Genomic DNA, 22,798 nt, shown 5'->3' on the forward strand with positions numbered 1-22,798 from the left:
CCTGGGCACAGCTTGTGTCTGCAGAGTGCCTGGATCACACAGGTTCCTCCTCACAGGGAGAGAAAAGTCCAGTTGCTCCTGCTCTGGGGCAAGCAGCAGGCTCCCTGCAGCAGGCTGGGCAGCAGCAGGAGCACACACAGGGAAATAAAGAGGTGCCTGAAGGCCTCTCCACACCAGTCCCACATACACCTTAACTCTCAGCCTCTATAATTATGATCCCAAGACTTTCCCCATGAGAAGGCAGCTGCTGCCTGTGACAGGTGAGTTGGGAGCAGAATGCACCAGGACCTGATGCAACAGCAGCCACAAGCACAGCTCCTCCATTCCAGAGGCCTGTGGTTCCCCTCCTGACTGTGTTTGGGAGATTTTTTGGGAAACTGTTGGCTGATGGAACCAAATCCAATGAAACAAGAGGTTGAAATAATCCCAGGAGACTTCCAGAGGGCAGGGATGAATGTGAATCAGTCCCAAACAGGACTGGCATCCTATAATGGAAAACACTGGCTATGGAGAGACAGAGATGGGATGAAACCATGGGTGCTACCACAGGGGAGATCCTCAAACTCCTGAATCTTTAAACACTGCCTGGTGGCAGTACAGACCTGCTCTCTGCTAGCAGGACATGTGAAACTGGAAAGCAACAAGGGGAAAGCCCCTTGTGATGGCAGAGCTGAATGCAAGGCCACAGAGGGCTGCTGCACAGGCCAGGCTCAGCCTGCTCACACACAACTTATCCCACAGCAGAACCAGCTGGCCCATGTGCAAAGTGGCAGCTTTACTTTATGGTCTGAATAAAGACAGCTGGAAAAAAAATAATTGAGATAATTGGATTGGAAATTAGTAGGAGGGTGAGAGTAAGTTGTGGTGGCTTTTTTAACAAGATTTAAGATGAATTCAATTAGTTGGGTTACTAAACCTTCCCAGACACAGATTAATGTTGGGGGTGTCTCAAGACTACTTTATCTCCCATATCCTTGCTCCCACGTTGACTGAGAGAACTCAAAATCTCCTCTGCACCTCGAGGAAACAACCACACTGCCTGAACCCAGGATGTGAAATGGCAAGAGCAGCATTTTAAACACTGTCCTTCTGCCTTCCACACTGCACTTGTATCAGCCCTGTGAGCACAGGAGGCTCGGGAGTGATGACAGGGGATGAAAGCAGGACTAGCAAGGAGGGTCAGGAGAGAGGGGCACGGAGGGGCCCTGGAGGGGAGAGCACTGGAGGCCACCTGGATTTGCCCCGTCAGGCTCCTGCAGAGCCTCACAGGCAGATCCTCCTCCTTAAATCATCCGTGCTGCTGAGCCTCCTCCTGCCTGCCAGGGCTCCTCTCGGACATTGCTTTGCACAGGGGCTGGAGAAGATCAAACGCTGAAACTGAGCTGAAACTGCTGAAACTCGCTCAGCTGGAGCCAGCCATCCCCTTTTCGTGCTTAGGCACAGCCTCTCCCCCACCTCTGCGCCCCTCCACAATTTTTCTTATCTGCGGGGCAGGAGCTGGCAGGGCAGGACCGCCAGGAGCCCACTGAAGCTTTTGTTCCCTCCCTGCTTTTGTAGGCACAACGGTATTCTTTGTCAGTGCTCCTCACCCTCATTTTCCCGGGCTGGGTCAGAAGCAGATCGCGCCCTCCTCCCCTCGCCCCTCCGTGCCGGCAGACAGCTTTGATCAGGAGTGCCCCTGCTGACATCCCTGTCCTTGCCTCTCCTCCCTCCCTCCACCGGGAGGCTGAAACCCTCGCTGAGGGAGCGCTGAGAGCCCGATCGCCTCCCCGCACTAATTACAGCACATCTGGCAGGCAGCAGCCGGGCCGGGGACACCTGATGCCATTTCTGCACAGCCACGGATCGCGGCAGGCAGCTCCGGTGTGGCCGAGCTGTGCCATACGGCCACCGCCAGCATCCTGCCAAGAGCTGCCCTCTGAGCACCAGCAAGCACGGCAACCCAGAAAGGAGAGGGCAAGAGACCAGACAGCCTCTTCCAGTGCCTAAAGGGGCTCCAGGAGAGCTGGAGAGGGAGGTTTTGTTCAGGGCATGGTGTGGCAGGACAAAGGGGAATGGGGTGAAACTGTCAGAGGGCAGGGTGAGATGGGATATTGGGAAGAAATTCTTCCCTGTGGGGGTGAGGAGGCCCTAGCACAGGCTGCCCAGGGAAGCTGTGGCTGCCCCATCCACAGCTTGGTTGGATGGGGCTTGGAGCAGCCTGGGATATTGGAAGGTGTGGAAGGTGGAGGAACAAGATGGTCTTTAAAATCCCTTCCAACCCAAACCATTGTAGGGATTCAAGCACCACCCAGCAAGAGCAGCTCTCCGTGTCCTGGGGATGCTGTGCTCTGTCCCGGCAGAGGGATGCCCTGGCAGGCAGAGCTTGCCTCCAGAGGGCAGGAAGGAGGAATCGGGCAGCAAAAGAGTTTTGTGCGGGAGGAAACGAGCGGAGCGCTCCGCCCGAGAGCGAGGGGCAGCCCGGGTGGCTCCGCAGGGAGCTCCAGGTGCCGGGGCGGCCGCGGGGGCTCGGGAAGGATCGCACGGAGCGCCGAGAGAGCTCCGAGCAGGGAGCGGCAGGGCGGCGCGAGGGGCAGGCGGGGCGCGGCGGGGCCCGAGGAGCGCCCGGCCCCCATCCCATCCCCATCCCCATCCCCATCCCAACCCCATCCCTCCATCCCTCCCCCGCCGAGCGGCCGCGCCGCGGGTCGCCGCCCGCCACCCGGCAGGTTGTAAAGTCATTAACTCCCCCAGCCATGCCGGGCCGCGCTCCGCGGGCCCCGCCGCGCCCGCAGCCGCCGCTGGTGGGGCCGCCGAGCCGCCTCCTCCTCCGCGGCAGCGGCAGCAGCAGCGCGGCATGGCCGCCGCTCCCCGCCGCCTCCTCCTCCTGCTCCTGCTCCTCCTGCTCCGCGCCGCCGCCCCCCTGGACGATAAGGTAAGCGCCGAGCCTCCCTCCTGCCTGCCTTCCTTCCCTCCCGTCCTCCCTCCCCTCGGGGAGCGCTGCGGGGCAGGCACGGACGGAGCGGGGTCCCACCCGCGGCCCCTCGCCCTTCCTTCCCCGCAGGTTTCAGGTTCCTGGGATCCCCGCGCTTCCCTCCCTTGCACAGGCAAGGGGGTTCCGTCGCCTGTCCCCCAGGGTGACCCCGAGGAGCAGGCTTTGCCCGCTGGCCGTGCCCGGCACTAACAAAAGACTGATGGGGGTGTGCGGATGCACCAAGAGGGTGCCAGCATCACCAGAGGGACCACGGGGGCGCGGCGCCCTTCCCTGCCTGGGGGCTCGCCCGGAGCTGCCCACCACGTCCATCCCTCCCTAGCAGGAGGCTGGCTCAAATTTAGGGCTGGAAACAAACAGATTTCCGCCTTCCCTGTCCCCCCTGCCACCCCCAGCACGGCTTCAGGCAGCTGCTTTAACCATGGGGAGCCTGTCCAGGCATCAGCGCCCCGCGCTGCCCTCATCTCTCCTCTGCTCCACAAAGGAGCCCTGAACCCAGCCCTCCTCCCGGGGCACTTGTTTCACCGAGACCCTGCGCCTGTCCCGTCTTCTTCCCGAGCCCCAGCCGGGGTGAGCAGCCCCGTTCCCGTGAAATCCGTGTTCCCGGCACAAATGCCGGCTTCGCGGGGCGCCGGCACTGCCCCTGCCTGCACGGGTCACTGCCTACATTGTGCCTCGGCGCTCCCGCTTCCTCGAGGGGAACCCGGCCGCATTTCTTTGCTGCCGAAGGAATTCTGCTCTGCTAAAGGAAGAGGGTTTTGGGTTGTGTTTCCCACACCCAGACTCACGGCTGGGATAAAGCAATCCCACATGAGCCGTTTTAGGCACAGGGAAGACCAGACACTGCAGATTTACTGGGGATAACTCAGGTCTGAGGAGCAGCAGTGTCTCCTGTTCTGGGGTTTGTCTGCATTTTGACGCTCAAATGTCTCATTCCCACTTTGTTTTTACCTCCCTGCACATCTGCTGCCTGTTCTGTTTACCCTGAGCTGCAGGGCTAAGTCAGAAGCTTCAGGCAGAGCAAGCCAGGTCAAGCTAAACAGATGTGAAATTCGGGACCGACCGGGATGGATTCCTCCATCAACACGTGTGCCCTCCTGCCCCAGCAGCTGTGTTTGCACAAGGGCATCCCCAGGTGGGAGGAGGGCTCCCCGGGATAAACGCACACCAGCTCTGCCCTGAAAATTCCCTTGCTCCCCACGGAGCTCTCTGATCACAGTTGATGTGCTGTGAATTGTCTCGGTGGCTGGTACTGATTGTTGTTGGTTTCTAGTACGAGGCAGTACACAAAATGCTCACTGGGGAACTCCCCCTGCCCTCCCGTTGTCCATATAAAACATTTTACAAAGAGTGTCAGAAAACATCAATCCACAGTTTGGGCAAGCAGCTTCCGAATTAACTTCCTTCCTAACTGCATTCAATGCCTCTGCAAAACCTGGTGATAGACGTGTCTCATGTTCACTCCCTCCTCTCCCTGCCCGGTTTTCCATCCTTTCTAGCAGCTTGCCCCAGGATAAGAGTTGTCCTGCTTGCAGGGAATGACCTGACTTGGACCCAGTGTTCTGCAATGACGTGCAGCACTTGCCTGTGAACCTTCTGTCATGGCAGGATTATGAACAGAACTTGGTAGTTTCTCCACTGGCTTCTCTTCACTGGTTTTCTAATTTGCTTTTCATCTGTGCCTCATTACACGGCCACATTTGTGTTACTTATCTGCTGCAATTCCACATCCTTAACAAGCTTCCATTTTCCCACAGATTACTGTTCTTCCTGATCCCTTAAAAATTATTCTGCATTGCTTGTTTTACCTCAGATACCTGCTCCAATGAAAAACTCCTCAGATACCTTGTTTCAGCTTTTCTAGGGCAAATTTGGGTTTGTGTCTGCTTCCAGTATTGAATCTCTCACACAGACTATTTAGTCTACACAAATAGTGTAAAACAATGACAGGATGAGAAATAGCTTTATACAAACCCCAACATAATTGCAACTGCTATTGTTTTTTTCTCAGGGCTCTGTGGTGGAGTGTATCACCACAGCTTTAGCCAGAGAATGAGACGGGGAACCCAAACCAGGGGCGTTGAACACGGTCATTCATTCCCAGATAATATTCTGCCACTCATTCCAGGCATTCAGACATCTGAAGCTACTTAGTATTTCACTAAGTGGTGTGGTTTGCTGTAGAGAGAAGCCCTTCAGTAAAGGGATTGTGGAAATTTTTGGTAGAGGACATAGAGTTAACAGCCCCAGAAAAGGTCTGGGAAGAATTTATTTCATTTTCAGCTGCTGTTTCGAGTTGTCCTACACGCTCAGACAGGGCTGAGCAGAACATTTTACGACAGCTACTGTGCCCTTCAGTGGTGGCCCAGCCCTCAAGGCTGCAGAGAGAGCTTTTGCCCCAGCTCCTCTATTAAGGAGGCATGTTTGTGGTCTCTCTTCCCAGACAGCTTTTTTTCCAGGCTCTAATGAATCTCAAGATTAGGCACAACAATAATCAACACGGGGGACTGGTAATTGCAGCCATTCCCAGGTCTCTGGGAAAGCCAGAGCAGCTCTGAGCTCATCCAGGGCATGACAGAGAGGCAGTGGAGAATTTATTTTATCCCTTTAAACTTCAGAAAGGCCGCCTGGAAATCCGATAGGATGTCAGGCCAGGCCCACCCTTGTGTGCAGGGCTGGAGCATTTGTTGCTTGTGGCAGCCTTTGTTTGGCAGGGGGGAGAGGGGAAGCAGCTGCTGGGCCTTGGCTTGGGCAGAAAGAGCTTTCAGTAGCTTGGAGAGTGGTGTTCCTGTGACACTGGCAAGAATGGAGAGAGGCATTTTATCCTGGAAAATTCCCTGCAGGTTCCCAGGGCAGCCCTGCCATGGCCTCCAGCTCAGGTGTGCAGCACAGGAATGCCTTGGTCAGCCCCAGAGAGGAAAAGCTGCAGCTCTGCAACCACCAGGTGCCAAAGCACAGGAACCTCGGGGGAATTCTTGTGGGGAGCACCTGGCTGAGCTGGAATATGGTCTGTCTGTTCTAGGGATGGAAATTCCCATCACCTAAGGAATCATGTCTCCTTCAGGCAGAGCCCTGTGCATGTCCTGTGCTCTGGTGTTTCCAGCCTGCTCCTTTTCCATGATTCCGCAGCACAGTGCAAATTAGAGCAGCTCCAGCATATCTCATAACCAGGACAGTGCAAAAAAGTTCAAAATTCAGCCCCTTTTATTTCACCCTCTGTGAGGAGTAGGTGGGTAGGGGGATTCATTTGTCCAGAATTCACTCTTGGGATGAGTGAATTCTGTACAAATGAGAGGCTTGGGAAACTGAAGCTAGGAGTTAATCTAATCTGGAGTCTGTCCCACAGCCCTTAATTTATTATCTAGACTTTTGGAAAATGCATTGGAAAATGGAAAATGCAGATTATTCAATTAAAAACAAGAACCATTTGGGTGTTGTGGTCAATGCAGACTTATTTCTGACAATACAATAAATTCAGCACAGATTGGAACCAGCTGCCCCAGCTCCAAGTACCTGAAATTCCCACTCCTAGTCCAGGCCTAGGACTCTGATGCAGTCAAGCCATAAGGGACATGGCCAAGGGGACAGCTCAGCATTGTCCTTGCTTACACAAGAAAATAAATGCTTCCAGGGAAGGTCTGGCAAGTGAGCTTGGTCATGGAAAACCTGAGAGCCAAATCAATCTACTTAAGAAGTGATTGATTCCTCCAGCAGGGAGAGGAAGCAGGAGCAGGGATTATGGATATGGGAGAACACTTTCTATTAAAATAACAAATCTCCCTGACCAGCATCTTCCAATAAATCTTCATCCTGTCACTGAGGTGCAGTGCAGAGATGTGTCCTATCCTATTTCTCACTGAAAGCAGCTCACAAAGGCAGGGAAGCTGATCTTTCCCAATCCTCAGCTGTGCCCCCACACCCCTGATCTCCTTGCACCCAGGCACAGCACCCCAGGAGCAGGAACCCTGGAAAGGAGCCTGCAGCTTCTCACCATTCCACACACACAAACCCTGCCTTGTATCTGGGGCAGATCAGCAGAGCAGATTATTTCACTTCACCTGTTCTGCTTCTGCCCCTTCTCACCTGTTGGGATCACAAGATCCTCAGGGCAGGACTGCCTTGTAGGTTACAGCTACTCATGGTTTTATCTTCAGGCAGCCCATGTGCCTTATTGAAGGGGCAAGACACCAGCTTTGGGTTTTCCTCCAGCTATGGGAGAATCAATTTTGTGCTGAGCTCTCCACTCAGCCACCAGATAAATCACTGGAATTCTCCTTCCTGACAGCTGTGAAGAGCTCTTCCACCCCAGCCTTGAAATATGTGTCACAAAGCAGCATAGGAGTGGTCAGGGGAAGATTTTAGCTGAAAATCCCTTACAATGAGAGAATTTTGGTTTATTTCCTTTGTAAGTGTGGAAGCTACATAGTCAGAATTTCCATTTACAGTCTGATAATACACAGTGAGACAAAAATTCTCATAGGGAATTGGTTAAGATGATGGTTTGGGAAAACAGAAAAGGGTATTTTTGAAAACATGTCTGTTTCTCTTAATTTCACTTTCCTAATGAGCAGCTCAGCTGCTGGCCACAGCATTTGGTCCCTGTCAGCTCCAGCCAGAACACTGAAGTACAACAAAGAGTTTTGTTATCTTGTTTTTGAAATCAGCTATTACAGTTACTGGAGGGCAAAGCTTCAGGTAACAGGGTGCTTTTCTGCAGCAGAGTTTGCTATCAGAAAGAGGCAACTGTGCACATTTCAACCATTTAAGTTACAACTCAAAACCATTTGCATAAAGCAGCTGCATCTCCTCTGCCCAGAGGCTGCTCTGCTGGCAGGCTCTGAGCAAACACAAGTTCTCAGGCAGGAATTACACCGCAAAAAGAAGAGCACTTTGGCTTTATCACACCCTGAAAGAGCATAAAAGCCAAGAGACAGCCCAAGCAGTGAGCAGAGCACATTTGGAGATGAGCAAACCCTGCAGAGTTTTCTCTCCCATCCATCAGTTCTGCTTTGCAGAGGGTTCTTTACAGCAGGACCAACTAAACCCAGCATGTTTTGCTAACAGTAGCACTGATACAACTTCCCTGGGCCCTTGCTTTAAGAAAGCACACTTCACACACACTGAGTATTAATTTTTGTCCATTAATATTTAAGCACTTGGCATTTTAGCTGGATAAATCCCTTCCAGTCACTGTTCTGTGTTAAACTCAGGGCTGCACTCAACACTACTCACAGCTGTGTTTCACCAAACAGCAGATTAGTTCTTGCACAGGCAAGTTTGCCAAAGTCCCTGGGAGCTTTTAGACCATCAGACACTAAACAGGAAAACACTGCCAGGAAAAAACCCCAACTAAACCACAGAATTGCTTACCTGCTGGGAATTGTGGAGGCACAGCCAACAGCAGCCCACTGCAAGGACCCTGCTGGGGCCAGAGGAGCTCAGGTCTGCGAAATTTAAAGGCTGAGACCCAGCAAGGTGTGCTGGGAGAGGGAGCATTCCTCCTCTGAACATAGTGGGTTTTGTGGGGAGAGGCTCTGCTTCTGAAGCTCTCTTGAAAATTATTAGAGAATAGGAGCCTGGATCTGAGATGCTTTAGTCAAAAAGGGAAGGGTTTTCATGGAAATGCAGCTCTGAGGACTGACACTTGTGTTCTCCCAGATTCCCTGCATGGCCAAGAGCTGCAGCTCTTCCTCTTCTCTCCTGAGCCAGGAGTGAGCTGTGGTGGGAGCGATGCTGTGGGGCCAGGCTGCAGCTGCTGTTTCTGCCACACATGTCCAGCCCTACAGCCCTTCTCCATCCCATGAGATCCCAAGGGATCCTGTTTCCCATGCAGGACTCAGTCCTGGAGGGAAGTTTTAATTTTGAGATCCTGGTGTGGCCCCACAGGGCTCAGACTGTGCGTCTGTCCCACTGCTGGGTCTTCAGGGGGCACCCAGGTGACAGCACAGCTGCCTTTGGTGGTGAGGGGCTGCCAGGTGCTCCAGCTAACAATGCTCTGTTTCTGTCAGGACAGCAGTGAGGCAGCAGATGGAGCTGGCAGCTGGGATGAAGAGGTCACCAAGTGGTGGGGAGAGTGGAGCTCCTGGTCCACCTGCTCGCGCTCCTGCGGAGGGGGAGTCGCGTCCCGCGAGAGGCACTGCCTCACACAGAGGTGAGCTGGGGCCATGGCCAGGGCTGTGGGGTGCCCCAGAGCTGTGCTGTGGGGCTGAACCTCCTGGGCTTGCAGGGCCAGCCATTCCCTCCTCTGTGGCCCCTGGGAAAGGAAGGCAGCTGCTGTGTGTGGGGAGGGGACAGGAGGAGCACGCTGCAGTGGGCAGGTGACAGGCTCCCCATGGCACCCACTCAGCTTGGCTTGTCTGATGGGGAGCAAGGGGCTGCTCCTCTCTTGGAGTCCTGAAAATGACAGTTATGGGCTGGCTCTGTTCCTCTTCTCCTTTCCCTCACAAACCTTCACTGCCATGGCTGCTGTGGCCAGTTCTGTGCTCAGGATGTGGGCACAAACTGCCGGACACCTTATGGGGACCTGATTTACTGCTGGCAGCAGCCAGCTCAGCCACATCTCAGCAATTTCCCCTCTTTATTCCCTGCAGAGCTGGCAAGTTTTGTCGCCTCTGTCATTTATCTGGCAGCATCTGCATTTGTCCCCTGCATCTGTAACAGTGCTGGGGTCAGTGGGAGCGGGGAGAGCAGGGGAACTGCAGCTGCCTGAACCTCTGCTCTCCTCTCTGGGCTACCTTGCCACCATTCCCCTTCCTCCTGCTGGTCCTGCAGCAGCTCTGTGCCCTGCTGCCCAGGCTGTGGCTGTTAATGAGAGCAGGCACCCTGCAGCACAGCCAGCTTTCCCTTCTGCGTGAATGCACTCCTGAGCAGAGCAACTCAGACCAGGGCCCCAGCCTGCCCTGCTCCCTGCAGCAGAAAACTCCTTTTTGGTGAGCTGGCTGGCAGCATGGTGAAGGTGCAGATGTGCTGTGGGACCTTCCCTCTGCATGTCTCTGCTGCTGCTGCTCCTCTCCAGCACCCTGGGAAAGCAGTGGGGAACAGCACAGGAAGGGAGCCTGGGGCTGTCCTGCACCCCTACAGCCAGAGCAGCCCTTCTGCCCTTTGCCTGCCTCCAGAATAGAGATTTTTCTCTCCATGTGATGCCAGCTCTATCCTTGACTTCACAGCTGGGGAGGGAAGGGCTTGCTGTGGTGTTTTAGTCCAGGGATCAAATTTAATTAAAAAAAAAAAAAGAGAAATCCCAGCCCAAAGGTTTTTGCAGCTTTAAGGTGAATGGCTTAAGTGTGAGCCAGGTATGGCCACAAAATAATTTCTGCCCGAATCTGCAGGAAGCCTCTGCTTCTGAAAGGCATAGCACTTTTGAAATCTCCTGCAAATTTAGGCTCTACCTGTGTCATGTAAAGCACTGCTCTGGAGGGACAGCTGCAGTACCTCCAGCCAGGCCAGCCTGAATCAGCTTGTGGTGTTCTTGTAGCCTCAGTTCCCAATGCTGTTTACACATTGTCTGTTGCAGGTCTTTACACACTGCCTAAATTATTTTGCAGATCATTACAGCATTGCCTTAACCTGTGCTCTCAGCCACTCTCCATATATCTGCACAGCTTTGAAGAATTATTTCTGTCTTTGCATCAGTATCTCCTTTTTGTCTTTGCATCTCCAGTATCTCCTGGAGAGCTCACAATGGCCAGAATGAAAGATTCCAGTGTTGAGAAATTCCTATGGTTTTGGCTCATCACCTGTACCAGGCCTTCTCTGATCATCTGTTGGGGTGGCCAGTCCCCCTGACTATTGCACAGTGGATTAGTGGATTCTGTGCACAGACACTCTGCCTATTGCACACTGGATTCTGAAATCCCCTCCCCCAGTCACTGCAAGCCCTGGGCACATCCATGGGAGGGATGGACCATCAGGTTCTGTTGTCTTTTGGTCACATCAGCTCTTCTGGAGCTCAGAGCTGAACAACACAGGGGTGCCAATACTGCAGTTGCTCCCTGTCTGCTCAACCTACCCCAAAACAAGCCCAGCCCAAAGTCACAGCCCCCCTTAAAGCACTGAAGATGTGTTTCAGATGAGATTTTGGCCAGTCTAGATCCAGAAAGCTCTGATGAAACACCTGCCTTGTTTCTCCCACTTAAGTCAGGCCTGACTCCTGTGTCATCCTCAGTACCTGGGTATTCACAGACCTCCAGCTCATGTCAGGAAACTTCTGCTTTTCAGGCTCCAGATGCCTCAGGGAACAAACAGCACCATGTGTGTTGGTCAAGCCAAGCACTACCAACTGTGCCAGCAGCAGGTGGGAACCACTTCCAGTCCTGCCTGGTCCTTACTGGGGGTGTGGGACACAGGGGGTCCTACTTGGGGCTGCAAAATCACCAGCACTGGGGGTGGGATTGGTCCCTCAGGATGGAGAGAAGGGGTATGATGCTCTCCTGGGGGGGTGTGCCTTTGAGGATGTGGGAGATGGGCTCTGTTCTTTGGGACTGGGAGATGGGACAAAAGGATGTAAAAGCATACTTGTTGTGGGGTGAGGGGGGGGATGAAGTTTTTCCAGTGTGCTTTTCTTGTTGCTGCTTTTCCCATTGCTGGGAGAAATTTTTGCAGGGCTGTTAAAGGCAGCTGTTTGAGAGGCCTTTGGCAATGAGGGCCTGGCCTTTCTGCCTCCCTTAGAGGACCTCCAAGCCCATCACAAATTCCTTCCAGGGTGGACAGGGCATTTTCATCCTGCAAGGATGGAGCAGCTGTCACAAGAATGGCTGTGAGATCGATAGGGAACTTTCTGATTGCATTTATTCCCTCCATAGCCCTGCCCAGCCAACACAGCAAGCTTCAAGCAGCAGCAGTGCTCCAGCTTCAATGCCAAAGCCTTTGGGAAGCACTATTACCACTGGATGCCCCTCTATCCAGGTGGGTTTTCACAACTTCACACCAGGGGTGAGGGTCAGAAAACACTCACAGGATCTTCTTGGGCACAGAAAAGTCCTAGGGGACAAGGGATGGATGCTCCTGGCTGCTCTGGGTTGCTCTGAACAGGTTGCTCATCCATTTCCCACACAGTGACTTCACATGGGTGTCCAGGTGTCCCTTGAGGCCCAGACTGAGTTCACCTGAGATACTACCCTGTTTCTGGACTCACCTGTTTTTCCATTAGCTGCCAAGGGGACATGGAACATCTGCAGCTGCTCAGGTGAATGGGGCAGAGGTGGCCACCAGTCCACACAGTCAGTGCCCCTCTTACAGCCCTGTTTTTATTCTTTTATGTGCATTTATGTGTGGCCTGGGATCTGCTGGTGCACATTCCCATGTTGGGCACAGTGATGGCACTACAAGGGCATGGCAGAAAGAGGGTTTGCCAGCAGGAAATATTTCTGCTTGGCACAGTCCCCAGTGCAGCCTCACACCGTGACCCCTTCACTGCTGTAAAATCCATGGCCTTGGGGTCTCATTGCAAGTGGCAGGAACATCCAGGGTGGCATCAAACCATCAGCAGGGACAAGGGGAAGGTCCCCCTTGAGCTGCCTGGTGACCCTGTGCCTCTGTCCCTGCAGATGACTACACCAGCATCTCCAACAAGCCCTGTGACCTGCAGTGCACCACCCGCAGCGGAGAGAGGCAGCTGATGGCCCGAGCACAGGATGGAACCTCCTGCAAGGACAGGACCTACCAAGGGGTCTGCATCAATGGGAAGTGTGAGGTGAGGCCCTGGCAGGAAGCAGTAGAGAAACTGGGATTTCACTCGCATGGCTGCACCTCCTGGTCAGCACAAAGCCGAGGGGAATTGAAACAGAGGCCTCACATTGGATTCATTCATTACAACCCCCCAGAAGAGCACACAGGGGAAGACCCTGCCCCTGTGGAGATAAGCTGGCCCAGGAAACCCTCTCTTGTTTTGTGCTTTGCAGCCAGTTGGGTGCGATGGGAGCCTGTACTCGCCCCGGACCATGGACAGATGCAGGGTGTGTGGAGGGGACGGCAGCACTTGCCACCGTGTCTCGGGCACCTTCCGAAAGGCAATCTCACAGATAGGTACTCCCTGCTACCAGTCTGGAGACTTCACCTGCTGCTTCTCACTACCAGCTGGCATGGAGGGGGACTGGCTTGAACGTGGGTAGGAGCTTTCCCAGCTGCTTGGTGGAAAGAGTTGAGGAGTGCCACCAGCCCTGCTTAAACGCCTGTGTTTTGTCCTTCTCACTTAATCATCAGAGGAGAGTGGTTTGATGTGCTCTATATTAGGCTGGTAAGGTTTCCCTTCACCTGTTTAGAATAGGAAGCAGCTGGGAATCTATTTGTTCCTATTGATTTTGGCATCTTGCCCACCTCAGATAATGTGAAGAGATCAATGAATCTTCTTTTATTTGTGCTACGTGTTCATCTGAAACCTAAGCTATGATGAGGGTCACAGCATTTTTTCAACCTGCATTTAATCTCCTGCTTTCCCCAGCCCTGTGGCTGGCACAGCTGAGGGACAGACCCATTTGAAATAGGGCTGAGGTTCCCTGCAGCCTGGTGGCCCTGTCCTCCAACCACAGCAGGAATGGACTGTGGTATGCTTGTTAGTAATTAACCAACTGTGGTTTGAGGATGTTTTGGAACAACATTTCACACTGATGTTTCACCAGTTTGCCTCACTCCCTGCAAACAGCAGCCTAGAAAAGCACTCAGGCCCCTTTCCAGGGCAGGGGTAATGGTCTTACCCCTTGCAGCAGTAGGGGAACAGTTTTGGGCTCCCATTCCAGCCCTCAAAATATCTTACAGAACAGAGAGGACCTGCGTTTCCAGCGGGAAAGACAAACTGCCAAACCACGTAACTTTAAAAGGCTCTTATTTCCTCTCCCTTTAAAGGTCAATTTTTATGTTACTCCTGAGACAAATTCCATGGAGTCAGGAGCTGAGGGGACCTATGCTCTTTTTCCACCCTCTGTTCAGCATCAGCCCTGATCACTACTAGCTTTTTTTTCTGTGTTCTTGCCAGAAAGAGTGTGAAAGCATCCACACCCCCAAAGCCAGACTATTTCCTTGTGCAGTTCCTTCCCAGCTCCAAACCCAGCAGTGCTCAGACTGACATCCCTAATGGTGATCTGTTAATGGGATTGCAGAGGAGATCTGGGATGAGAGCTCACAGACTGGTGCAATGTGCATTTAGGTCCTTGGCACCCTGCTCCTGAAGGGCAGTGCTGCCTCCCTATAACCACACTTGTCCCATGAGCTGCTTTTCCCACCCAGACCTTTTTATTCTGCCCTGGGGGTCTCCTCATGCTCTGTTCTGTTCCTCAGGTTATGTGTTCATCACCAACATCCCTGCTGGTGCCACAGACATCCTCATCATCGAGCGCAGGAAAACAGAAAACATCCTGGGTGAGCAGAGGAGCTGATGGGTGTGGAGACCCCAGTTCAGCTGCCTGGGAGCTGGGAGGAGGCTGTCTGCACTCCCACCTATGCTGTGAGAGAGCATTTCCTCCAGGGCAGCTACATGGGTGCTTCATCTCTCCAAAAACCAAGGCCACCACATCTCCAGCGCTTGGAGAGACATTTGGAACCCAAGCTGGCTATGGGCAGGGCCTGGGCTTCTCTTTCTGCTGGGCTTTCCTCATTCGTGGGCTCTTTGCTCTCCTCAGTGCCAGAGCTCTGCAGAATGTCCCATTTGTCTGTTTTCTCTCTCTTTGAAGCACTTGCTGATGAATCTGGACATTTCTTCTTCAACGGCAACTCTGCCATTGACAACCCTCAGAACTTCAGGGTGGCCGGCACTGTCTTCAAGTACCGGCGGCCCTTGAGCCTGAACTCGGATGGGCTGGAGTACATCATAGCTCATGGGCCCACCAACCAGTCTCTGAATGCCATGGTATGTGAGGAACCAGCCTTAGGGTTTCCTGCCTCCCTCAGATAACAGGAGTACAATCTTGTTCCCAAGCCAAACCTGGGTGTAGGGAGGTTGAGGAAGCCAGGCGGGTGGGTGGGGGCTTTCCTTTTGGATTTGTGAGGATGCTGTCTTCTCTTAACAACCATCACCAAACAGATGTGGCTAGAAAAGGCTTTTGGGAAATTCATACCCTTAAAATAAAAAACAGTTTTGATTTCTTTCCCCGTTTCCTCCAGTACTATAACTTTAATGGGAAAATGCCTCACATAACTTACGACTACACTGTGCCACGGACACCGCCCCTCCGAACTGCAGCCCCTGCTCTTGCCAGGCCCCTCTACCACCACCTACCAGGGACCAGGCAGAGCCATCCCATTCCAGCCAATTCCAGAGCTGCCCAGACAGACTTCAATGCCACGTGGCTCTCCCTGTCACCAGATGACACCAGTGAACAGCTTCCTCTAAGGGAAGGGCAAGAAGATTTAGACTTTGGTCCCCCACACTTCTTCCAGACCAACTCCACCAGTCAGACCCAGGACTGGGGCTGGGAACAAAGTGAAGAGAAGGAGAAGTACGACTTTCAGATCAGACAGGTCTACCATGCAAACACAGCAGGAGAGGAAGAGGAGGAGGAAGCAGCAGCAGTTGGTGGAGAAACAGATTTGGGTTGGTTGCTTTGTTTTTTCTTCCCCCATTGTATTGAGTGGAAGCACACATTCTGCAGTGGTCTTCTTGAAATCTGAGGTGGCTTTAGCATCAGGGTGAACAGGAGGGAAGGATGGTAAATAGGGGGGTGGAGACAGGGAGCAGCCAGGGCCAGTAACTCTGTGAGGGAAGGAGAGGCTGAGAGAGGAAGGCCACAGGGAGGAGGTGTTAGGTCATAGGTTGGACTTGATGATCTCAAAGGTCTTTTCCAATCTGGTTCATTCTGTGGTTCTGTGATCCTGTAATATGGGTTAGGCAGAGCACTCACTTGGGGCCTGAGCTTGGCAGATAGGGCAGTGACAGCAACAGGGCCTGGCAACAGTCCAGTGATCATCAGGGCACAGCAAGGGGACAAGTCATATCTGAGGTTGATCTGGGAGAGCCATACAACAATTCAGGAATAAGAACACATGCAGCACTGTGCAGCCCAAGACTGAAGGCCCAGACTGGAGCTTAAACGGGGCTCCAGAGTAGTGGGTGGACAGAGTAAGGGCTTGGCTGAGGTAATTAAAGCCTGCTGATGCTCCCTGGTGGAAATCTTTTGATTTTTAGGCTGAACACTGAATGTTTTTTGCCTGAAGTACAAGCTATCCCATATAGTTAAAGCTTGTATCTTCATTCCAGCTCTCAGGTTCAACCAAATCTCCATCAGCACAGCTGTGCCCTACAGCATGAGGAGGCCCGAGCTGTCGGAGAAGAGCCGTGGGACATCCTCCAGGCTCCGTCTCTTCAGGCGCCTGTGTCACCGAGACCCCCACAACGCCGCCTTCTGCAGGGAGCTGCAGCCCCTGGCAGCCAGGCTGGCCCCCAGGAACTCCACTGCCAGGCTCTGGCCCCACTGGCCCCAGGGCCTCCACAGAGCCCTGGCTCGCAAGCACCCGCTGGAGGAGCTGAAGGTGGAGGTGTTTGCTGGGAGCCAGGGGGAAGCAGCCAACTCCAGCACGATGGCATCTGCGCAGAGCCCTCTGCTCAGGGCCAGCCCCACTGCCAACAGCAGCCAGGCAGAGCCCCTGCGAGCCCCTGGCACTGAAAGGTGGAACCCAATTTCCTGGGCATGGTTGGCTGGGGAGGGAGGGCAAGCCAGTCCCCTGCTGTCCGTGATGTCCCCGCTCACCAGTGTCTATCCATGGAAGCTGCTATAGGTGCTTCCTCCAGACTGATTGTTACAACTGGCCCGACACAGAGCTCCTGGAATATATTTCAGGGTCAGTGGACCCTGAAATGGTGTTGAAGGGCCTGGTGTGGTTGTAAATAAGGCCAAGAATCCACAGCATGCCATATATCCATCATGTCCCTTCCTGTCCCATTTTTCTGGGCACATAAGCTTCTGTAACATCTGTCAGGAGACTGAGGACCAACTTCTAAATATTTCTGGCAAGCCACATATGAAATCTCCCTACCACATTATATGATATGAGAGGCACCTTGCTTGAGCTTCTCTTTCCAACTCAAATCATGCCTCAAGGCAAGGTACAAGCTGAGGGCATCCCCATGGCTGGCAAACCCTGATATACACAAGACTCACTGTGAATGATGCTTCCTCCTCACTAGTTCAGTGTGGAAGGTGGATCAAGGCTTTGCACTCTCTGTTCATCAGTGGTCTGCCTTGCCCAAGGTGGGGGAAATTGAAAGTAGAAATACTGGCTTTCTTTCCACCTTCAAAGACAGCAAGGAGGAATTTCCCTATATTTCATGTTTGCAGCAATTTTTTTCATTTTTAGCTCACACCACCTCCTTTTTCCACAGCAATGAGTTTGATGTGAGCCCCGTGGGCCACGATGACATCAGCTTGGCGGACATGTATCGCTGGAAAGTCTCAGCTTATGCCCCCTGCAGCTCCACCTGCACTTCAGGTAGGTTTGGCTTCATCAAGTGAGGTGCTTTTGGGCTGTTGAGGGAGAGAATCCTGGTATTTCTTTGTATGACAGGAAGAGTTTCAGATGCAGTGAGCACTCCAGCTGTTCAGTGCTGCTGGGAGGAGGCTCTTGGCTCTGATGGAGCACAGCTGAGGGTGTTGCTGGCCCAGCAGGTATCAGCACCTCCTATGCCATGTGTGTGCGCTACGATGGAGTGGAAGTGGATGAATCCTACTGTGACGCCCTGACCCGACCAGAACCCACCCATGAATTTTGCACAGGGAGAGACTGCCAGCCTAGGTGAGTGGGAGTGACATCAGCTGTCCACAGGGAGATACCTTTCTAAGGATCACTTTCTGCTCAAGGCATACAGCCATTTTTGGGCTGAAAGGTATGCTTAAACTAACAAGACCTCATATCCCCCTGTAAGCAAAAAGAGAAGAAGAATTTGGGACCCTGCTAAAGGCCAGAACCACATTTACTCAGACGTGATGAGCAGAGCCACAGCAGCAGCTGCTGGGTGAGGGAGCCCTGGGTGTGCAGCCTGTGTTTCTGCCACCCCATGCCCCTGGTCCCCCTAACCTGGGTGTTCCTTTGTGCTTTCTCTGCTCGTGGAGGTGGGAGACCAGCCGGTGGAGCGAGTGCTCGCGGACCTGCGGCGAGGGCTCCCAGTACCGCACTGTGCGCTGCTGGAAGATGCTGGCACCGGGCTTCGACAGCTCTGTGTACGATGATCTGTGCGAGGCAGCGGGGCTGGCCAGGCCCATGGAGAGGAAAGCCTGCAAGAACAAGGCCTGTGGGCCCCAGTGGGAGCTCTCTGAGTGGTCTGAGGTAGGCTTTGCTCCCAGAGCTGGGTACCAGGGCTGGAGGAAGGTGTTTGGCAGGTGTTGGGTGCTGAGGAAGCCCCTGGCCAACTGCACCCTGGTTCTCCACAAGGAGTGCCTTTATCTGTAGCTGACTTTGCAGACAAAGTCCATTGCAAAACATTTTTTTTAAGGTCACTTCTAAAGCAGGACAGTGACCAAGTGAAAGCCCTGCCAGCAAGAAACTTCCTCTTCTGGAGGATCCAAACTGAGGGACAATTGGGAAACTACCACAGAGATACAAAAAAACTAGAAGTCCATTGCAGCCCCTTTGACTGACTGCTCTGGTTGTGGCCCAGTGACTTTAAACAGCAGTTTAGGCATCAACCCATTGATGTGTTGAAGCTCTAGGTCCCAAAATAAATGAGCAGCAAAGGTGGAGGTGGACACGGAGGCAGACACACCTTTTTTTGTCCCTGCTGGGGCCCTTCCCCTCCCTCCTAGAGCAGCAGGAGGGAAACAGGAGGCGGCACAGCCGCTTCCCCACCTTGCTCCGTGCTCCGAGCGCCGGGGCTGACTCGCTGTGTCCCTTGCAGTGCTCGGCGCGGTGCGGCGCGGCGGGGACCATGAAACGCGAGGTGCGCTGCTCCGTGGAAGCTCCGCTGTGCGATGAGTCCCGCAGGCCCAGCAGCGAGAGGGAGTGCACGGGCCCGCCCTGCGACCGCCGCTGGACCGCCTCCGACTGGGGCCCGGTGAGAGCGGCCGGGCTGCGGCCTGGCACCCAGCGCTGGGCTGCCGGCTGGGAGCGCCTGGGCACACCTGCTGCACATCTCTGTCGGCTCTCCTCGGGCAGGGCCAAGCTACAGAAACTAAAATAACCTCTGGTTTTGGCTCTCGTTGTGTATATTTTGGTTAACTGTGTGAGCTGAGCTCTAGTCAATAATCTGGGAAGCTCGCGGCACCTGGAGAATGGAAGAGCCTTACTAAATGAACATCTAAAGCCCCTTGGGATGCAGTGCAACAGTCCCAGTGTTAGGGCTGGACTCTGGACTTAACTCTGCAGGCACCCCCAACCCTGCCCTGTCCAATCCCCTGCTTTCTGATGTGTCTAAATGCCTTTTGCTCTCCAAGTGCTCAGGTTCGTGTGGCGAGGGGCGCATGAGCCGCTTCATCGCGTGTCGCAACCTGGAGGGCAAGGTGATCTCCAGCTCGCAGTGTGACCCGGCCACCAAGCCCCTGGCTGTCCACCCGTGTGGAGACAAGAACTGCCCTGCACACTGGCTGGAGCAGGAGTGGGAGCAGGTAAAGCCAAGCTCTGTGTCCTCAGAGCTCCTTTCCACCCAATATCCCACAGGATGTGCTGGGAGCTTTGTTCCCTTGGCAGAGCACAGCTGTACCTCCAGACATGGATCTGTATCCTTGCCCCAGCTCCTTTGAGAAAGAGGGAAGGAGTATCCCAGCTTGTCCCTGCCATACCCTACAAAAACCCCAAAGTTTGTGGCATTTGCTGCCTTCTCAAGGAGCTCCACGGGAGGGCAGCAATACCTTGAGGAAAATGCTCTCCCACCTGGCTCCTCAGCAGAGCCGTGTTCACTCATCCCCACAGAGGGCCTGAGTTTCCCACCAGTAAAGAGAAAGTCTGACCAAAACCAGCTTCATCTCTGATAAGTAACAGCTGGAGGTAAACCTGAACCACAGCACAGATCCCTGTGCTGGAAGTCACATCCAGACCATAACAGGGTACTTGCTTCAGGGATTACAGTCCAGTCAACGTGGTCCAGGTGCTCTGTTCCCCCCAACACTCAGTCTCTGCACTTTTTTTACTCTCTTTCTATTGCTCAAGGCCAAAAGACTTCATGCTTTGCCATACATGCTGATCCAAATCCCAGAGTAGCCAAAGAAACACATTGAGTCAGTTGTGAGGCTTGGGCTTTTTCTTTGAAGTCTTGAGCAAAACAGGGATCCACATAGCACTAAGGAAGAAGGTTTCTAGGAAATAAGGGAAGCAGCCAAGCTCTCCTCCCTCCGATCATGGCTAAGCCTTTCTTCTCACTTTGCTCCCTTTATAGCTGCTGACTGCATTCAGCTGAGCCTCCTCCAGCACCAGTAACAAGCACAGGCTGGTTAAACCTGGTGGTTCTGTAGCCCTCCATGTGGGTCACACACAGTCCTCAAGTGCCATTTTCAGCTGTGACACGGCTGTAAAACTCATCAGAGCTCAGAAAGACCAGCTGAGCTCTCCACCTTTGCCTATGCCAGCTTCTTTGCTGTGTTTCTCCACTGATGAGCTCTGAGCTTTCAGGATGACTAAGGGCGGATGCAAGCCAGTTGTGCTGGCCCTGCTGTGGTGAAAAAGAACTCAAAGCAGTGAAATCTCAAATTGGCAACTGCCTGCATGGGCATCAGGGAGCAGATCCTGCCTCTTGCTGCTTTTCCTGGTGGTGTCCTGAGGGAGAGAGCCCTCCCAGCTCAGCCTGCACAGCTCTGGGTTCAGCAGTGCTTGTCTGTGCACATCACCTGCACTGCACCACTTGGGTCCTCTTGGGCCCACAGAAAGCTTGGCAGGACTCCAAGATGTAGGTTGCTACATGCATTTGCTATCTGGATTTTCAGAGCAGAGCTACACATAAAATAAGACAGGAGCAGGCTCTTGCAGTCTTAGCTCTGCTCCAGGCGCCCTGTGGTAGCTGCTCTCGAGGCCAGCCAAGGTGAGCTCAGCTGAACACTAATTACCAGCATCTGTCCCTGCCCCTGTGGCCTGGGCAGCACTTCCCTCTGTCAGACTGGTGTTAGCACAGGCATTAAGCCTCCCTTCTGGGCAGAATGGCCTCTTGCCTGAAGCTGGAGCACCATTTGTCACCAGGCTGCTCTGTTCCCTCGCAGTGTGACGCCAGCTGTGGGCGAGGGGTGAAGACCCGGCTGGTGCTGTGCGTGGGCCTGGAGAACGGGCTGTACAGGGAGTACCCTGAGAAACGCTGTGAGACCTCTCCAAAGCCTGAGGAACAAGCTGTCTGCTTCAGGAGGCCATGTTCAACGTGGTTCACCACCTCCTGGTCCCAGGTAGGGCTGGGGGTGGCGGGGAAGGGGAGGCCTCAGAGACCTGGTTGGTGCAGCAGATCTGTGCTGAGGCTCTCTGGCAGCCTGCTCTGCCAAGGAGCTGTCAAGTCTGGATGGGACCCCATGTTCTGCTCTGCCAAGGATCTGCTTAGTCTGGATGGGACCCCAAGTTATGCTCCTCTGCAGCAGGATGATACTGTCACATGCAGGCTGGAGAAAATCTTGGAGCATAGGGTTATTGCCTCAAGAAGAGCATGCACAACACTCCAAGCATACAGGATAATAATGTCTCCTCTAGTCCCAGAAATCAAAGTTTTGTCTTTCCCTCTTTCCCTTAGTAACTAGTGAACATTTAGGGTATGGGAAGACTGGGGAGCTGTGTCTGGCTTATAGCAGCCTTTTCCTCCATTTTCTATCACAGCATCAATGCTCCAAACAAAAAATGGAGCTGCATTCAATTCTGAGCTGCAGCAAAGAGATAAAAAGCAAACTGTCCCTTGTTCTGCCCCAATCCCAACTCAGGGATGCTTTCCTCCAGCAAAAAGAAAAATGGAGAGTAAGTTTGAGATCAGTGTGGCATTTGACCCAAACCTCCTCAAGACCAGGGATCCAAAGCAGGGATTGGGAGACCTCAGTAGAGCAAAGAACTTGGGAGCTGCAGAAAACCAGAAAATGGCTCTCATGCTCTCTCTGCTGTTTCTTGACCCCGGCAGTGCAGCAAGACGTGCGGTGCTGGCGTGCGCCTGCGGGAGGTGAAGTGCTACCAGGGCGAGGCGCTGGCTCAGGGCTGTGACCCCGCGGCCAAGCCAGAGGCCAGGCAGATGTGCCAACTCCAGCCCTGCCCCACGGAGGCACCAGGTACATCTGGGAGGGCAGGGAGGTGGAGGAGCCCTTGGCTTTGTCCCTGATGTCCGTGCTGGGGAAGCACACCTCCTTTGTAACCCCTTCTGTGTGTGCTTCTGCTCCCCAGAAGATGCCTGTGAAGACAAAGCGACGGCCAACTGCGTGCTGGTGCTGAAGGTGAAGCTGTGCTCACACTGGTACTACAGGAAGGCCTGCTGCTGGTCCTGTCGCCTCAAGTCATCCTGAGCACTGCCAGGCCCTACTTCCCCTCCAAGTTCAGGGGCAGCAGCCCCCTCAAGCCAGACTTTCCACTTGAAGCCACCCCACTTGGCCTGCTGTGGAGCCAGTCCCTGTAGAGCAGCCTGCTCAGCGAGGAAGGATTTTATGACTTAGTCATCACTGTTCCCTCTCTACCGAGAGGGTTTTACACAAGACAAACCATCAGTGCCTAGAAAGCTACTGAAGAGTGAGTTAGGAGAGCCTGTCCCTGCTGTCATCGTGTCCTAGGGCACCAAGGCCAGCCTGCAGCAGGGCAGGGACAGCAGCATCCCTCTGCTCTGCCCTGCAGGCTTCCTACTACAAGGGCAACTGCCAAAACACACCAAAAAATTGTCACAATAAAGAGATAAACTATAAAACTGTGCATTTGGGATGCATGTGCCTAGGCCAGAGCCAAGGAAGGAGCAGGGGACACAAGAGCAGCAGG

At 53.7% G+C, this 22,798-nt stretch overlaps 1 protein-coding gene across 1 annotated transcript; it reads left to right on the forward strand.

Annotated features, from left to right (window-relative positions):
- The first annotated feature begins 2,836 nt into the window (after nucleotides 1-2,836).
- LOC131560282 (ADAMTS-like protein 2) lies at nucleotides 2,837-22,338 on the forward strand. Its single transcript, XM_058808954.1, has 19 exons — nucleotides 2,837-2,914; nucleotides 3,116-3,133; nucleotides 8,980-9,122; nucleotides 11,189-11,264; nucleotides 11,773-11,875; nucleotides 12,517-12,662; nucleotides 12,871-12,994; nucleotides 14,243-14,323; nucleotides 14,635-14,810; nucleotides 15,065-15,494; nucleotides 16,158-16,566; nucleotides 17,280-17,386; nucleotides 17,563-17,689; nucleotides 18,007-18,220; nucleotides 18,789-18,944; nucleotides 19,324-19,494; nucleotides 21,076-21,252; nucleotides 21,963-22,107; nucleotides 22,220-22,338. The coding sequence occupies exons 1-19, from the start codon at nucleotides 2,837-2,839 to the stop codon at nucleotides 22,336-22,338; spliced, it is 3,000 nt and encodes a 999-aa protein (XP_058664937.1).
- Nucleotides 22,339-22,798: the final 460 nt, after the last annotated feature.

Source organism: Ammospiza caudacuta, chromosome 7 (assembly GCF_027887145.1).
Source record: "Ammospiza caudacuta isolate bAmmCau1 chromosome 7, bAmmCau1.pri, whole genome shotgun sequence".
Classification (NCBI taxonomy): Eukaryota; Metazoa; Chordata; class Aves; order Passeriformes; family Passerellidae; genus Ammospiza; species Ammospiza caudacuta.

Bases quoted from the DNA above. Each gene is read 5' to 3' on its own strand.
- LOC131560282 (XM_058808954.1), top strand. From the start codon at position 2,837: ATGGCCGCCGCTCCCCGCCGCCTCCTCCTCCTGCTCCTGCTCCTCCTG. The intron at 16,567-17,279 runs GTGGAACCCAAT...CTTTTTCCACAG, and splicing joins CGAGCCCCTGGCACTGAAAG to CAATGAGTTTGATGTGAGCC. The intron at 18,221-18,788 runs GTAGGCTTTGCT...TGTCCCTTGCAG, and splicing joins AGCTCTCTGAGTGGTCTGAG to TGCTCGGCGCGGTGCGGCGC.